At 41.5% G+C, this 16,800-nt stretch overlaps 2 protein-coding genes across 3 annotated transcripts in view; one reads left to right on the forward strand and one right to left on the reverse strand.

The window, feature by feature from the left end:
• Positions 1-16,374, reverse strand: part of POLR3B (RNA polymerase III subunit B) — a 134,932-nt gene extending 118,558 nt beyond the window's left edge. Inside the window, exons 1-6 of one of the 2 annotated variants that reach the window (XM_006170360.3) lie at positions 16,005-16,374; positions 11,488-11,520; positions 9,255-9,311; positions 9,105-9,169; positions 5,106-5,181; positions 387-487 (exon numbers count right to left, since the gene is read on the reverse strand). In XM_006170360.3, coding sequence (XP_006170422.1) covers positions 387-487; positions 5,106-5,181; positions 9,105-9,169; positions 9,255-9,311; positions 11,488-11,520; positions 16,005-16,076 — 404 coding nt within the window. In that variant the 5' untranslated portion in view covers positions 16,077-16,374. Of the gene's footprint in view, positions 1-386; positions 488-5,105; positions 5,182-9,104; positions 9,170-9,254; positions 9,312-11,487; positions 11,521-15,296; positions 15,830-16,004 lie in introns of those variants that run through there. The other variant, XM_006170361.3, reaches the window with a different exon arrangement.
• On the forward strand, positions 11,920-12,760 carry LOC102471725 (ATP synthase subunit gamma, mitochondrial-like). Its single transcript, XM_014584939.1, is given in 1 exon segment — positions 11,920-12,760. A coding segment is annotated over 1 exon segment (807 nt). The 5' UTR covers positions 11,920-11,953.
• Positions 16,375-16,800: the final 426 nt, after the last annotated feature.

Raw genomic sequence — 16,800 nt, forward strand, 5'->3', positions numbered from 1 at the left:
AAAACTCAAATATACATGGAATCCACAAGAAAACCAGCCCAGGACACTACACTGAAATGTTACCTTACCTAGTATTTCATCACAGCTTGGAGGTATAGGGGGGAAAACGGGGCATTTTTCCACTACTTTATAGAAAAGATTTATAAATAATAAATAAGAACTTATCAATAATCAATTAACGATCAATAATAATAATCACAGCCATGTGTTAGACATTACTCTGAGTATTTTACATGTGCTGACATGTTGGATCTCTAAAATAATCCCACAGAATAGGAACTATTTCCCACACTTTTCAGACGGGGAAATGGGTTTGAAACTTGCTCAAGGTTGCGTCACAAGGCTGGAATCCAGGCAATGGGTAAGATGTGGACTTCATCTCTCACCTGCCAATGGGTAAAGCATTGCGGATGATCCTCTGGCTGCCCCGGGTGTATTCGATATCCACTGTAATGGGGGCAGAGTATGTCATGTCCCTCAGACGGCACTGAAACAGAATCAGACAGCCACTGCTTCTCCTCTCTGGTAAAGAGCCCCGACTCCTTCGGAAAGCTCCACCTCAAGCAGAAGCATGGCCTACACGGGACTGTGATCTCCCCTCCACTGAGCTGTTGTAGGTGCTGCCTTAGGTCGCTGGCAGTTATCAGCCTGCCTTCCCCACAAAAGGAGCCTCGCAGCAACCTAGACATCGCCACAGTATCCCTGGCCCTGCCCGCCCAAGCTGGAAGGAGAAATCTGGCACTGATGCTCTCTTCACTGGCCAGTCGGCTCCTGTATCTTTAAAGCAATCAGACTGCTCCTTGCAAAGTGGCATTGTAGAAGGTAATCCATGTGGCTGGGTTTGTTCAAAACAGTTAATGACCACTAGTAATAACTAAAGTATATATGAATACACATGCAAATTTAAACTATACTTCCTTTAATTCTCCAAATATACATTGAATTACATGACAAAATCTCCTTACCTAGTGATATGCTGTAGCACAAATCATTCATTACAACACTCTAACAATGTCTGAAGAAGTTGTGTGATTTTAAAAACAGGTGTTGCTGGACTCCATGTAGGTGACTACAGTGCAAGTCCTGGACCCGGCGACTTAAAACTCATGCCAGGCGTGTGTGTGTGTGCCCAAAATTCTGAGAAGAGAATGGAGGAGAAAGGACTGTGGCATGGCCATCCCCGAGGGGTGATTTTTTGCTTTCTGTCTCTCCGGCAAGCATACGTGCCCTATAGCAAAAAATCTCTCTTAAATAATAATAGTAATGAAAAAACAGGTGGGATGTGCTATAGTTTGGTGAGGCAGTGACTAGCTAAGTGACACCCCTGCCGGGGCATGATCAGACATGGGAAACCCTGTCCAGACCTTTGGATGAATTCCTTATCGTATGGATGGTCATCAGGTGGCATGCAGTATTCAAAGAGAGATTTATCTGAATATCAACCAGATAGTTCATGGTGCCAAATCTGCTCTGGCTTCTGCTAAAACAAAGACAATCAGACTTAAATTTCTTCTAGCCTCTATTGTCTGTGAGTTATAAATATTACCAATTCTAGGGGCTGGCAGGTGGTGTGGCAGTTAAGGGCACTGGACTCCCACATGTCCGAATGCAGTTCGAGTCTGAGACCTGGCAGCTTGCTTTCTTACTTTCTCTCACTCTATCTCTCTGGCCAAATTTAAATAAATAAGTGGGTAAATAAAATTAAATAAAGTAATTCTTTTAAAAATAAATAAATAAAAATATCACCAATTCTTCTTATTGACTAGTAAAATTTAATTGAGTCAAGCCTCCTTCTTCAGGCCAGATCAGAGGCAGGGCAACATAGTGATAAAGAGTACAGACTCAATCACCTGTGTTTAAACTCTGGCCCTACCACTTAAGCTTTAAATAAACTTTCTGGATCTCGATCTCCTCATATGTAAAATGGGGATGAGAATGATCATTTTATTAGTTTATCTAGAAAGACACAGCATATTTTTCTATGTTTTCCTATGTAAAAATGTGTCATGACTTTATAGACAACCCAATATTACCCAAAGTATCATTATATATTTTTAGAATAGTGCCTGGTACAGAGTACTATAGTAAGTATCTCTTTTTATTAATAATATTAATGCCATGCCCATGATAGGCAAGCACTCAGTGACTTCAACAAGTTCATCCCATCAAATGTAAATGAAACTGACAGACGTGGTGAGGCCAGCAGGTGGCACAGCAGTTCAGGTGCTGGACTCCCACATGACCAACGGTGGTTCATGTCCTGGACCGGGGTGGCTTGGAAGTCATGCTGGGCACATGTGTGTACACGCCTGCCTAAAATCCTGAGAGGAAACCAGAGGAGAAGGGATTGCAGCACGGCCACCCCTCACTAGGAGGTGATTTCTCACTTTGCCTTTACCTGTTTCTCTGTCTCTGGTGAGTGCATACACCCTATTTGCAAACCTAAAAAATAAAAAATAAAAATTTGACAGATAAGGTTAAAAATAAAAAAATGAGGGTTCCACTCCACCTTCAAGGGCCTCCTCAGTCACCATCAGGTTTATTCTGGTCACAGGGGAGGGGCTGGGCAGGTGTCTCCTGCAAGCCCAACACCCAGCCAGGCCTGCTATGACTGCCCCCAACCTGCTCTCCCACTCCCCAGATCTCACTCCAAGAAATCTTTGCCTGCCTCCCCAAACTGCAATAATACCCCCATTTTCTTCAGTTTCAAAAAGAACAGCTAGAATGACAATATAGTCTCAACCTTCTTGAACTACTTCAAACTAATACACTTTGTTCTTGCCCTTCTCCGAACTCAGTAACATATATAAAAGATAATCTGGAAATTGCCAATTGGCTGCCTAGTTTTTAAAAAGCTAGAAAAGTGGGGGCTAGCAGGGGGTGTGGTGGTTGGGGTGCTGGATTCCCATATGGCCGACTGTGGTTTGAGTCCCGGACCTGGCGGCTTGCTTTCTCTTTCTCTCTCTGGTCAAATAAAAATAACAATGACAACAAATGTAATTAAATAAATAAATAATTCTTTACAAAAAAAAAAAAAAAAAGGTCTAGCAAAATGAACTGGGGAGGAAGGGAGGCCAAACAAGGGCACATGCATTCCAATATCCCATACTCATCATTCCCTGTTCAATACAACTTCACATACTTACCTTAACTGCCTGGTCCTATGAACATTCAAGTTTACAACCCTGGGTTCTCTGTTTCACATATTTTGTTAATGTTTTCTTTTTAAGATTTATTTAGTTTATTATTATTATTATTTAAAATTCGACCAGAGAGAGAAAGGAAAAGTGAGAAAGCAAGCACCAGGTCCAGGACTTGAACTGCGGTCAGCTATGTGGGAGTCCAGTGTCTTAATCACCTTGCCACCTGCTGGCCTATATTTTGTTATTTTAATATCTGCACAAGACTATAAATTCTTTGCAAAAGGATACTGTATCTTAACTCTTTTTCTCATCACTAAATATTCGGTAGTTAACACAAAAATTTACCTATAGAACATCTGGTTACTTGATCATACGACCTGTTTAATCTTGCTTAGACAATAACTAGAACACTCTAATATCTTTTTTTTTTAAAGGAATAATTTTATTTATTTAATTTTATTTAGTTTAATTTGACCAGAGAAGGACAAAGTGGGAGAGAGCAAGAGAATCAGAAAGTGAGAAAGCAAATCACCAGGTCCAGTACTCAAACTGTGGCCAGCCATATGGGAGTCCAGTGCCCTTAACCACCATGCCACCTGCTGGTCCCTTACTTATTCTTTAATAAAAACTCACGTGCTACATTCCCTGATTGTTATTTTAGCTTTACTTTAACATAAACAAGACGAATCTACAAAAGTCATTTTCTTGGGCAGGATCTATGGCAAAGCAATCATGTACTACTGAAGAGCACTCAGATCCCAATAGTGACCATGGTTCAAATCCCTGGCCTGGCCAGCCTGAAACACAGCAGGCGGGCACATGGGCACCCAAGGTCTGATAGGCTGGAGGACTAGAGAGAGGGGATCAGTGTGACCAGATCCTGTAATCTCTCTCCCTCTTCTGTGCACACAGCCATTGCTCTATCATGAGTAACCATCTTCTTTCTTGATTCATTTCCAATTGTGGACGCTAACAGGAAGAATTTGAAGAGAAATCTAGATAATCTAATGGGTCATTGGAAAAGTCATAATGTATTTTTCTGTCTTTCTATGCAAAAATGCGCCGTAACCTTTCTGATGTCCCAATATTAAAACTCGGTAAATAGGCCCATCTTCCTCTGAGGCATCACCCGTTGCTTGTTAAAACCCTTGTATTTTGGAGGCCAGCAGGTGGCATGGTGGCTAAGGCACTTGATTTCCACATGGCCAACAGCATTTCAAGTCACTGGCCTGGTCGCTTGCTTTCTTACTTTCTCTGTCTCTCTCTGGTGAATGCATGTGCCTTACTGCAAGTTAAAAATAATAACAATAATAAATAAAATTAAGTAAATAATTAAAAAAAAAACTTTGTATTTCAATTTTCCTCTCGTGTGTTTCTATTAGAATGTGAGCTCCTGGACTTTGGTCTCTTCTGCCTAACACAGTGCCTGGCTGGCCCTCACAGAGCATGCCAGGTGAGTGACTCCTGCAGTGAACAGTACACCGTGCAACCATGTGATGCACAACAGCAGGGCGGTAGTGAGAAGACCGCTAAAAACCTCAGGAACAGGACATAAACAGGAAAGTTACGTAACACCAAGCTAATTGGGTTCAAATGGCTAAACAGTACAGAACTGTTTCCTACAACAGTATAGTAGAGCACACAGATGTTTGTTTATTTTGGTTATCTTTGTCTCAAAGTAATTTTTTTTCCTGTTTATAAATCATCCTTTAAGAGTCTGTATTAAGGACAGACCTATTCGAGTTAAAGTAGATAAATCTAATTAAAATAAAGTTTATAGGGTCCAGCAGGTGGTATGGTAGTTAAGGCACTAGACTCTCACATGGCTGACCACAGTTTGACTCCCAGATCTAGCAACTTGCTCTCTCACATTTTCTCTCTCTCTCTCTCCCTGCACGTGCTCTATAACAAATTTTAAAATAATAAGTAAAAATTTTAAAAATAAATAATGTTTATAATTACCTCATGAGGGGATACTGGTCTAGTTACATTGAAGCTTTCTTCAACATCAGGAAGTCCAACATAGATATTAAGATACCTGAAAAACAGATTATTCCAGTAATAATCATACTTCTTCAAAAAACATAAAAACAAACAAGCTACTTCTTCCAAAATATAAGGACTATACTTTGATAAGTGGTAATCTTGCTGAGGATAATAAAACATTAAAAATGATAACTGAAGACAGGGAAGTGACAGTAAGCACAGCCTTATAAAAGAGGAAAATACTATCAAATTATCTTTTTAAAGACTGTACGTCTTGGGGCCAACAGGTGGCATGGTGGTTAAGACACTGGACTCAGCAGCTTGAAAATCACACCAGGCGTGTGTGAATGCATGACTAAAGTCCCAAGAGGAGACTGGAGGAGAAGGGACTACAGCAAGGTCATCCCCCTGGGGGTGATTTCTCACTTTCCCTCTCTTTGCTTCTCTCCTACAAGCAAACCTTCCCCACCCCGCAATAAAACACCATAAATCTCTTTTCAAGAAACCGGAAATATAAGGCCAGCAGGTGGCCTGGTGGTTAAGTAGCTGGATCCCACATGGTACAGTTCAAGTCTCAAATGTAAGTGGCTTGTAAAACATGCCAGGTGCATATGTGTGTATGCCCAAAATCTGGAGAAGAGAATGGAGAAGGGACTGTGGTGTGGCCATTCCTACCACCCCCACGAGGTAAATTCTGTCTCTCCAGGTGAGAACACACATGGCACAGCAAACTAAAAACAAAACTGCAAATAGGGACCAGCAGGTGGCGTACTGGTTGAGGTACTAGACTCCCATATGACAGATCACAGTTCTTCTGGACCTTGGGGCTCGCTTCTCTCTCTCTCTAGCATGTACCCTACAGCAAAATTAAAAAACAAAAAGACAACAATGAACAAAATTAAGTAAAATAATTATTTTTTAAAAACTGGAAATACAATTACCAAAATATGGTATTTAATGAAAAAAGCAAAGTGCAAAAGAGTACCTATGGTATGTTATCATTTGTATAAGAAAGAAGAGGATATAAGGCAAAAAATAAAAAAATAAAAAAATAAAAAAACAGTACTCACTTGAACACAGAAAGGGAAAAGCAAAAAGAGAAGCTACTTACGGAGAATGGCTAGGAGCAGGGCAGAGGCCTGGGAGGGAAGCGATGATTTCCTGAAGATACTTCTGGGTAGATCTAACTCTGATCACTTAATGTTTTACACAGCCCCAAAATAAAGGTATAATTAAAATCAGCCAGGATGTTGGGAGACCCAGAATGGAATACAAACCTTAATGCATTACTGCGAAGGACTAACAGCTACACTGAAAAGGTGGGAAAGAAAAAAAGTAACTTTGAAAAAGAGTATTTTGCTTGAGTACTATTAGGCTAAGGACAAAAAAAGGGCAGGGCAAAAATACTGTACACCATAATAGTAAATTTTACTCTCAGAGGTCTGAATTAATAATTCTGAAACTACTTTATTACAATCTAGGAATGAAAAAAAAAAATACAGTGTGGATAATGAGAGCCAGGTTTCTCAGTATCAGGAACAGAAGTTATAAATAAGGAAAGGAAAAAGGTTGGAATGAGTCCTATAGTGTTGGATTAGATGGGAGGCAATCCCCAGGGGGCATGGCCAATGCTGCAATCCCTTCTCCCCCAGTATCCTTTCAGGATTTGGAGAAAAGGTGCACACACGCGCACGTGTGCACACACACAGGTGCCTGGAGTGATTTTGAAGCTATGGGGTCAGAAATTAACTGTGCAGTTGGCCTTCTGGGAGCCAATTCCTTAATCTCCATGTCACCTACTGGCCCAGGTTTTTTTTGTTTGTTTCTTGTTTTTTTTTTTTTTCTTAACTTTTTTCCTTTTCATTTTGCTAGAAGGTGCATGTACTTGCCAGAGAGAGGAGAGAAAAAAGTACTTCCCACTGATCACACTATAATCTCTTTTCCTCCATCCCTCCCACCTTTTGGGATTTGGGGCATGCGTAACACACACGTGCCTGGCATGTTGCTCAAGCTGCCAGGTCGGGGTCTCGCCCTGTGATGTTGGCCAAGTGGGATTTGGCTGCCTTAACCACCAGGCCATGAAGCTGGTACCATGGTTTCCAGTGTATGTAAAAACTGACGGGATACAGAAATACAGGTGTAGTGGGTCTTTATAAGTGTTAGTGTACAAGCTAATACATACATATATATATATATATAGCTCTGGCCACTGGAACCTTAGTATCCTTACCTTGGTTCCTAAATATTATTTTCTAATGAAAAGGATAGAGCTCCTTGGAAAAATAGTTGATTTCCAGGCTGAGACAGAAAAATACTAGATAAACCACATGTCATGATACAGGAAAGTCAAGGACTGCTTGAAAATATTGGGGGCAGGTTGAAAGGACATAGGAGGCAACTTGAAGGAATTCCCAGTGGCCAAAGTAGGAACACCAGAAAGGCAATAAAATAACGGCAGCACTGGATTATATCCCAGAGAACAAAATAAATATCCATAAATCCAACTTGATAATAGATCAATATATAGACAGGGCCAAGAAGTGGTGTGGAGATTAAGGCACTGGCTTCCACAAGGCTGCGTCTCAAGTACCAAACTCAGTGGTTCAAAAGACATGCCAAACGTGTGCTTACGCCCAAAATTTCAGGAGGAGAATAGAAGAGAAGGGACTGTGGTGTGGTCATTCCCCCCTTGGAGGGTGATTTCTCACTTTCCCTCTCTATCTCTTTCTGGCTAACATACATGCCCTATAACAAAATAAAAAAAATAAAAAATAAAAAATAAAAAAAGAGGGAAAGGGAAAACTCATCCATGCAGGAGAATTCCAATACTAATATAGAAGGAATGATGGAAACAGAAACTCACCATTAGATAAACATCACAACAATAACTATTATAGGTAAGAACTATCAAATTTTTTTTCAAAAATTAGTAGTGGAATTATGACAAATAAGGTATCCGTACAATCTTAAAGGATCTTTAAGATACGCATTACAAAAGAAAAAAGTTAAAATCAGAGTAATAAAATATACCATCTATATCATCCAATATAAATCAGTGAGAATAGCACAAAATAGCCTCTTTGGCATTCTTGCCAAAAATGTATAAACTAATCTAACCATGAGCAAATATGAAACAAACCCAAAATGAAGGAACTTCTAAAGAAATGACCAGATTGTTCAAAAGTATCAAGGTCATGAAAGACCAAGAAAAACTACCATAGATGGAGGGGATTTAAGAAAAAAGACTAACATAATGTGGGGTCCTGGGAAGACTCATGGACCAGAGAAAGAACATTACAGAATGTCTACAGATTGATTAATGGTACTGTATTGATGCTAACTGCCTGGTTTCGATCACTGTGCTACGATTATATAAGGTATTAATATCAGCAAAAGCTGGGTGAAGACTATATGGGAGTCCTTTGCACTATTTTTGCAATTTTTCTGAAATCTAAAATTATTTTAAAATAAAATTTGATTAAAATATTTAAAACCTAATAGTTTCAATAATTGTTCAACTGCAATTCTACTTGGTCATTGTTAGTTTACCAATTAAGAGTCAAAGTTGAGCAGGCTTTTATTTATTTACTTATTTATTTATTTATTTTGGAGAGGTTTTTGCTATAGGGTGCATGCACTTGCCAGAAAGACAGAGAGAAACAGAAAGTAAGAAATCACCCCTATGGGGGATGGCCACGCCGCAATCCCTTCTCCTCCATTCTCCTCTCGGGATCTTGAGCATGCACACACATGCGCCCGGCATGAGTTTAAGCCACCGGGTCCAGGACTCAAACCACTGCTGACTACATGGGAGTCCAGCGACATAGCCATTACGCCAACTGCTGGTCCTAAAGTCAAGCAGTTTTTATGAAACATATAAAAGAATCATTTTATAAGTCTGGACAGCAACTACACTCATTTTGGAAAATGTTAGGTGTGACCCAGACAACAACTTCAGAGTAGTTAGCTCCTTACTTTAAGTACCACATGGGGTCTGCATCGCTCGTGACCTTTTCATTGGCTTTCATGATCTTCTTTATCTGCAGCAGAAAGGGTACCATTAGGAAAGACTCTGGCTTCCAGAGAATTCTTAGCTCACATTTATTTCTAAGATCCATTGCTTACCTCTACATTAATGAAATAGTTAAATGAATCTATATGCTGTTTCACAAGGCCTTTCACCTAAACAAATAAAAAGTAAAAAGTAGGTTAGCAACAAAATAAAGATAACAGACTAATCATAGATGACCAACATATTTTTCTTACGACTAAAGTGACAAAAATAAAAATCCACAGATTTTATTTAGGAAAAGTTTTCATTAATGTATCCTCATTTTATTTCTTCACCACCTTACTAGTCAACTGGTGGCGATAGCAAGCAGCCTAGAAGTTTTGCATTGTCTTCAGTTACATATTAAAATCTTTATATTTGTGGACAAAGTATATTTCAAGATGGTCTGAGTAAAGAGAATGCTGGCTTTAAATGAATGGATGCAATAACCCCAGGCTTATGTCTCGACAGAGTTCTCGATCTCTTCTTGGATTGTGTGCCAACAACTGTCTTCTTCCTCTCTTGTTTTTGGTAGAGGTTTATGCTATAGGGCACGTGCGCTCGCCAGAAAGACAGAGAGAGACAGAAAACGAGAAATCGCCCACCAGAGGGGATGGCCATGCCGCAATCCCTTCTTCTCTGTTCTTCTCTCAGGATTTTGGGCATGCATGCACACGCACCCAGTGTGAGTTTTAAGCTTCTGGGTCTGGGACTCAGACTGCATTCGACTACATGGGAGTCCAGCAACCCAACCATTACACCATCTGCTGATCCCAACTCCTCTTTCGATGAGTAAACATCATCCCTTCTCTATTTATGTACAGTTCCATCAAAAACAAAACAAATTAAAAAAACCCTCCTCTTGATCTTACTACCATTTTTATTTCATTCTTGGTCACTGCCCTACTTAAAAACCCAATAGCTTCTTAAAAGTATTAGAAGAAAAGTCAAATCCTTAGCTTGGTTTTCAAATTTGATCAGCAATCTGGCCCCAACAGCTTCCCCACCCTCATTTTCCAGCCTTCTCCCCTCTGCTTAGAACATTTCACTTAACTGGACAAAACTCAACTTGTTTTTCAAGTCTCTATTCTTTCATTTAGAATAATGTCTTCAAGAGTCCATGTTGCTGTATATATTAGTACTTGATTTTTTTTATTATAATTGCTTTTTCTTTTCTTTTTATTATTATCAATAGTATTCCACTATATGGATATGTCATATCTTACTCATCCCTTCATCAGATGACGTCCACGTGGGGCTATAATGAATCATGCTGCTAGGAACACTTGTAAACAAGTTCCATTTTTGTTGAGTTGATACTTAGGAGCAGAACTGCTAGATTATACAGTAACTTCCTATTTAACCACAGCTGCGTTTTACATTCTTACCAGGAGAGCAGGAGGGTTTCAATTTCTCTGCATCCTCTCCATTTCACTTTCTTTTCTTTTTTTTTTTTTTTTTAAGAATTATTTTATTTAGGGGCTGGCGGGTGGCATGGTGGTTAAGGGTAGTGAACTCCCACATGACCAACAGCAGTTCGAGTCCAAACCCGGAGGCTTGCTTCCTCACTTTCCCTCTCTCTCTTGCTCTAACTCTGCCCTTCTCTGGTCAAATTAAAATAAATAAATAAAGATAACTTTTTCTTTTTTGGCCATGTGGGAGTCCAGCACCCTTAACCACCATGCCATCTGTTGGCCCCTCTGTTTGACTTTTTGATTATAGCCATTCTAGGAAGTGTCAAATAATCTCCATTATGGTACCCACTACTTCTAAGCATAAGCTCTTTCAAACTGAATGAAAAGCCCCATGTTATTTTAGATTAGATCAGATTTAGCAGCTCCCCTGACTACCCACCTAAGCATTCCAGTTGAAGAGATAGTCTGTTTCCTACAGACCTCATGGAGGTTCCTCTTGAGCACATTGGTTAAGCCATGCTCTCAACATCCCGCCCTTCAGCTTAGTTAAATCTTCTCTTACCTGTGGTTTATGTCCCGTCGCCTCTGGGCAGCACTCTAATCACCTGAGGCATCACTCTTCGGCCAGCAACTCTTTGTTTTTTATTATTTCCATGCCATAGACTTGGTATACTACTTCCTCTCTAAAATTAGCCTACCACTACCCCAAACAGCACCTTTTACAGAGAGACTGTTGCCTTATAATTCCTTGTATTTCCAAAACCTGGTAATGTACACAGTGATATAAAGTAAAGAAAATTCTTGGTGATAAAAATTAATCTTAAAAAATGGCTATTTCTTTTCTTTTATCACCTGGAAGACAATCAATTATTAGTGAATGTTAAACAATTACCTTTAAAAATGCTGGAAGCAACCTCCATTTTTCCTGTGAACCAAAACAATAAAAATATCAGGATTTTATACCAGAAATCACAATACTTTCATTAGAAATTATTTAATGTATCAAAATGACTATCATAATGAGCAAATAAAGTGAATCAGAACAAAAAACATAACTTAAAAAAATTTTAAATAATAACCACTTCTACAGGAATCATATATGTATGCATATATGTACATGTAAATATATGTCTACACACACATATGCCACGAATTTCTTAAGTGGATATGTCTACACACACATATACCACAGATTTCTTAGGTGAAATATAATCTCATCTTAATACCTTGAGATTCTAAGTACTTTTTATACTTCTATTACATTTTCATGACTCTGAGTAATGCAAAGTTTGCCAGTTAGAAAAATCAAGTCTGAGAGGACGCCCGTCTGCCCGACCTTCAGCAAGGCCGGTGTCACCATGTTTTCTCGGGCGAGCGTCGCTGGCCTGTCGGCCTGGGCCCTGCAGCCACAATGGATCCAAGTCCGAAATATGGCAACTTTGAAAGATATTACCAGGCGACTAAAGTCCATCAAAAACATCCAGAAAATTACCAAGTCCATGAAAATGGTAGCAGCAGCAAAATATGCCCGGGCTGAAAGGGAGCTGAAGCCTGCTCGCGTGTATGGGATAGGATCTTTGGCTCTGTATGAGAAAGCTGATATTAAAGTGCCTGAAGACAAGAAGAAACACCTCCTTATTGGTGTGTCCTCAGATCGAGGACTTTGTGGTGCTATTCATTCCTCAGTTGCTAAACAGATGAAAAGTGAGGTGGCTGCTCTCAGTGCAGCAGGAAAATAAGTTATGCTCATTGGAATTGGTGATAAAATCAGGGGCATACTTTATAGGACTCATTCTGACCAGTTTCTGGTGACATTCAAAGAAGTGGGAAGAAAGCCTCCTACTTTTGGAGATGCATCTGTCATTGCCCTTGAGTTACTGAATTCTGGATATGAGTTTGATGAAGGCTCTATCATTTTTAATCGATTCAGGTCTGTTATCTACTATAAGACAGAAGAAAAACCCATCTTTTCCCTTATTACCATTGCAAGTGCTGAAAGTATGAGTATCTATGATGACGTCGATGCCGATGTGCTGCAGAATTACCAAGAATATAATCTGGCTAACATCATTTACTACTCTCTGAAGGAGTCCACTACCAGTGAGCAGAGTGCCAGGATGACAGCTATGGACAACGCCAGCAAGAATCCTTCAGATAAGAGGTGAAAAAAAGGAAAATTGAGCCAGCTGATTTGGGTTTTATCTTACTGCTGTCTTTGTCAGAAGAAATTGTTGGTCCTTCGAATTATTAAAGACAGCAAGATATTTGTAAATTATCTTACAATAAATAACTTACAATAAGAAAAAAAAAATCAAGTCTGAGAGAGTCTAGTAGAGAATCTATGTATTTGTTTGTAGAGATTTTTTTGCTATAGGGCATGTGTGCTCACCAGAGAGACAATGAGAGTGACAGGGAGGCAGAAAGTGAGAAATCACCCCGCGGTGGCGGGGGTGAGGGGATGGGCTACGCTGCAATCCCCTCTCCTCCATTCTCCTTTCAGAATTGTGGGGCATGCTCGCATATGCACCCAGAATGAGTTTTAAGCCACCAGGTCTAGGACTCAAACTGTGGTCAACTACATGGGAGTCTAGCAACATAACCATTATGCCATCTGCTAGTCCCTGTTTATTTTTTTTTAAAGAAATTATTGCTATTTGGGTATGTGCACTCGTCAGAGATACAGAGAGAAACAGAGAGAAGAAAGTGAGAAATCACCCCCCTTCTCCTCCATTCTACTCTCAGGATTCTGGGCATACATGCACATGCGCCCAGCATGAGTTTTAAGCCACCAGGTCCAGGACTGGAACCATGGTTGACTACATGGGAATCCAGCAACGTAACCATTATGCCATCTACTGGTCCCACCTGGTGGAGGATCTGGGTCTCATGACCCAAAGGGAGATTTTTTTCCCTCCCTCTCAGGCTCTCCTAACTGGTACCTGGTCAGAAATCATCTTGGGGTGCATGAGGAAGGCACATGTGTTGTTCACCTCCTACCTCAAACAACTTCAAACTCTTATACTCCTTGAATTCTTGGCTGTGCTGCCTACACACTCCTGAGTTATAAGCAGTCAACCATGATAGCCTCTTTGCTTGTATGGCATCTAATCTGCTAAGATGAAATCTGACAGATAGTAGAAAAATCTCAGGGTGGAAGGGGCTGTTGCTAAGAAAAGAAACTAGAGAAGGAAGCAGTGGCTGGACTGAGGAAATATGAATATAAACATAAACATGGTAAAGATTTGAGATTTTATCATAGGAACAATGGGCAGAGATTGAAGACTTTTAATTAAGGGAGCAACATAACTATAGTGGTGTATTTGAGCAAATGACTCCTGCTACAGTACACTGGAGTGGGCCAAGTCAAAAACCAGGTAGGCCAGTAAGAATGTAAGAGTTAACAGTGGTTCTGAGTTGGAAAACAAGGGGATGAAGCTTCAGATTTGCCTATATTTAGAAGGCAGATGTGACGGTGGACTGGATGCAGGTAGAGATACTATCATCCCTGAATCAGAAGGCTGGAACTGTGATTCTGGTTTCTGCACAGCTGTGCAAACTCAGCTAAGAAATAAGTCTTCCAGGCTTATTGTCTTGGCTCTCTGAAAAGCAGTCCAATAAACAGTTCAAGATGAAGACTTTGGAGTCGGACAGACAGAATCCAAATTCTGGATGAACTGCTTATCAGCCTTTTACCATAGGGGTAGTTAACTCTGGGTCTCTCTGGCAAAATGGGGACAGGAAGTGGTACTTATTTCAGAAGATTAAGTAACATAATGACGGGCCAGCAGATAGTGTAGTAGTTGGGGTACTGGACTCCCACATGATCGACAATGGTTTGAATCTCGGACCTGGCAGCTTGCTTTTTCACTCTCTCTCTCTGTTTCTCAGTGAGACCATGTGCCCTATAGCAAATTTAAAAAAACAAACAAAAAAACCTAATAAAATTAAATATTATTTTTAAAAATTTATAAATAAATAATGCATGCATGGCTAAAAAGAGGCCGGTACATAGTACATGATCAGTAAATGCCAGCTCTTAAAATTAACTCTTCAAGGTTAAAATCCTGTATTGCCTGAAGATCAACAGTATAGTCTATGTACTCATAGATGAACTCTGATGAATTGATTATAATTCGACTTCATTAAGATGCCAAACTATAAGGAGGTTCTTAAAATCCAATTTTCTGATGCCATTCTTCTGCTTACACCCTTGAAAAGCACCTCACTGCAGCAGAAAGGCCTACTTCCCTCAGATGTCTCACAAAACCTTCCATGATCAGGACCCTATTTTTCTTCACTCTAGTACTACTGGACTTATTTTAGTTCCTTAAAAATAGCAAATGAGGTGGGTACTAGCAGTTGGCGTAATGGCTATGTCGCTGAATTCCCATGTAGTCGACCGTGGTTCGAGTTCCGGACCCGATGGCTTAAACTCACGCAGAGCGCGTGTGCGTGCGTGCCCAAGATCCCGAGAGGAGAATGGAGAAGGGATTGCAGCGTGGCCATCCCCCCTGGGGGGTGATTTCTTGCTTTCTATCTCTCTGTATCTCTCTCTTTCTGGCGAGCGCGCGCAATCTATAGCAAAAAAAAAACAAACCCTCTCCAACAACAACAAAAAATAGCAGATGGTCTTGCCCGGGTGTGCGTGGGGGGGTGGGGGGTGGTTTCAAGTATCTGTTCTACCTAAAGTCTCTCCCTTACCTTCTCCAGTCTCCTTTCTCCACTTCCACACCAAAGAAAATGTTGAGGCTAAGAAAGGTTATATTGACAGCACGTGCCTTTCCAGAAAAGAAACTGTCAACAGCTGTACTCTTCTGGGCAGCTCACTGCAAGGCAGTTACCCTTAACTCTGCCAATCTGATGAAAGCTGTGTGGCTTCTCCCCAGAAAACACACAGACCAATTTTTGAGTAAATACTCGGAACGTTTAAAATAGCCCTGCAGTCCAAACCTGAACTCCAGGTAAAAGGGAAGGCTTACTAGACTGGGATTCGGATGATTTGGTTTTACCACCAGTCAGCTCCACGTGGGACCTCAGCAAAGCGGTCTAAGCTCCCTGGGCCTCAGTGCCGTCCCCCACATAAGCCGGAAAGGACGCAAAGCCTCTCTCGGCGGGAACGAGGACCAACCCTCCCTGATGCACATCTATACTGTTACAGAAGGGTTCCAACCCGAGGGCCACTGCGGGGCTTCCCGGGCATCCTGCAGCGGATGACAGCTCCCGTGGCCTCAGCCTTTCCACGTGCCCGCGGAGGCACGCAAGGGGAGGACGCTCACGCGCAGGTCTCGGAGCATGCGCTGCGCATGCGCAGAAGTTGTCGGCCCACCTCCCTCTTCAGCCAGAGCTCCCCGGCAACGCCTTCCAGGACGCGTCCCGGCCCCTTCCGCTCCCCGCGAGCCCGGCACTCACCTCCACAGTCGGGATCGGTGCAGCCAGCTGCTCCGGAGTCAGGTTTCCGAACTCCTCCGCTAGCACGTCCATGCCGCTCAAAACGAAAGAAGCAGCAGACAGAACCTAAACGCTCGCCTTCGCTCCTCCTAGCAAACTGCTGCACGCGCAGAGAGCGGTGCGCAAAGGCCTAAACTGTCCCCGATGCGCACGTTAACTGGATGCGCGACCGAAAGGTTCCGTCGGCTCGGTAGTGTGTGTATCTGCGGCGAAACCCGGATGTGGCCGAGGTGAAACCAGGAAACAGCGCCTCCTGGTGTAATTCGGAGGTGTCGCCTGGTTAATCCTGAACTCCGGTGGACACGTTTATTGACATTTCTATAATAAGACTAATGAAACCTGGTCGTTGTAATGTTTTTTGGGTTTTTTTTTTTTTTGAGAGGTTTTTGCCATAGGGCGCGTGCGTTCGCCATAAAGAGAGAGAGAGAAGGCGAGAAATCATCCCCCAGGGAGGATGGCCACAATGCAATCCTTTCAACTCCATTCTCTCGGGATCTTGGGCACACACGCACACGTGCCCGGCCTGAGTTTAAGCCACCGGTCCGGGATTCTAACCTCGGTTGACTACATGGGCGTCCAACGACATAGCCATTATGCCAACTGCTGGCCCCAAAAGTGAGGAAACAAGCCAACAGACCTGGGACTCTAACCGTGGTTGGCTATGTGGGAGTCTGACGCCCTTACCCGCTGTGCCACCTGCCTGCCCCCTAGTCATTGTAATTTTAAAAGTAATTTGAAAAAAGATGTCAATGATAAT

Source organism: Tupaia chinensis, unplaced genomic scaffold (genome assembly GCF_000334495.1).
Source record: "Tupaia chinensis unplaced genomic scaffold, TupChi_1.0 Scaffold148234_1, whole genome shotgun sequence".
NCBI classification, from domain to species: domain Eukaryota; kingdom Metazoa; phylum Chordata; class Mammalia; order Scandentia; family Tupaiidae; genus Tupaia; species Tupaia belangeri.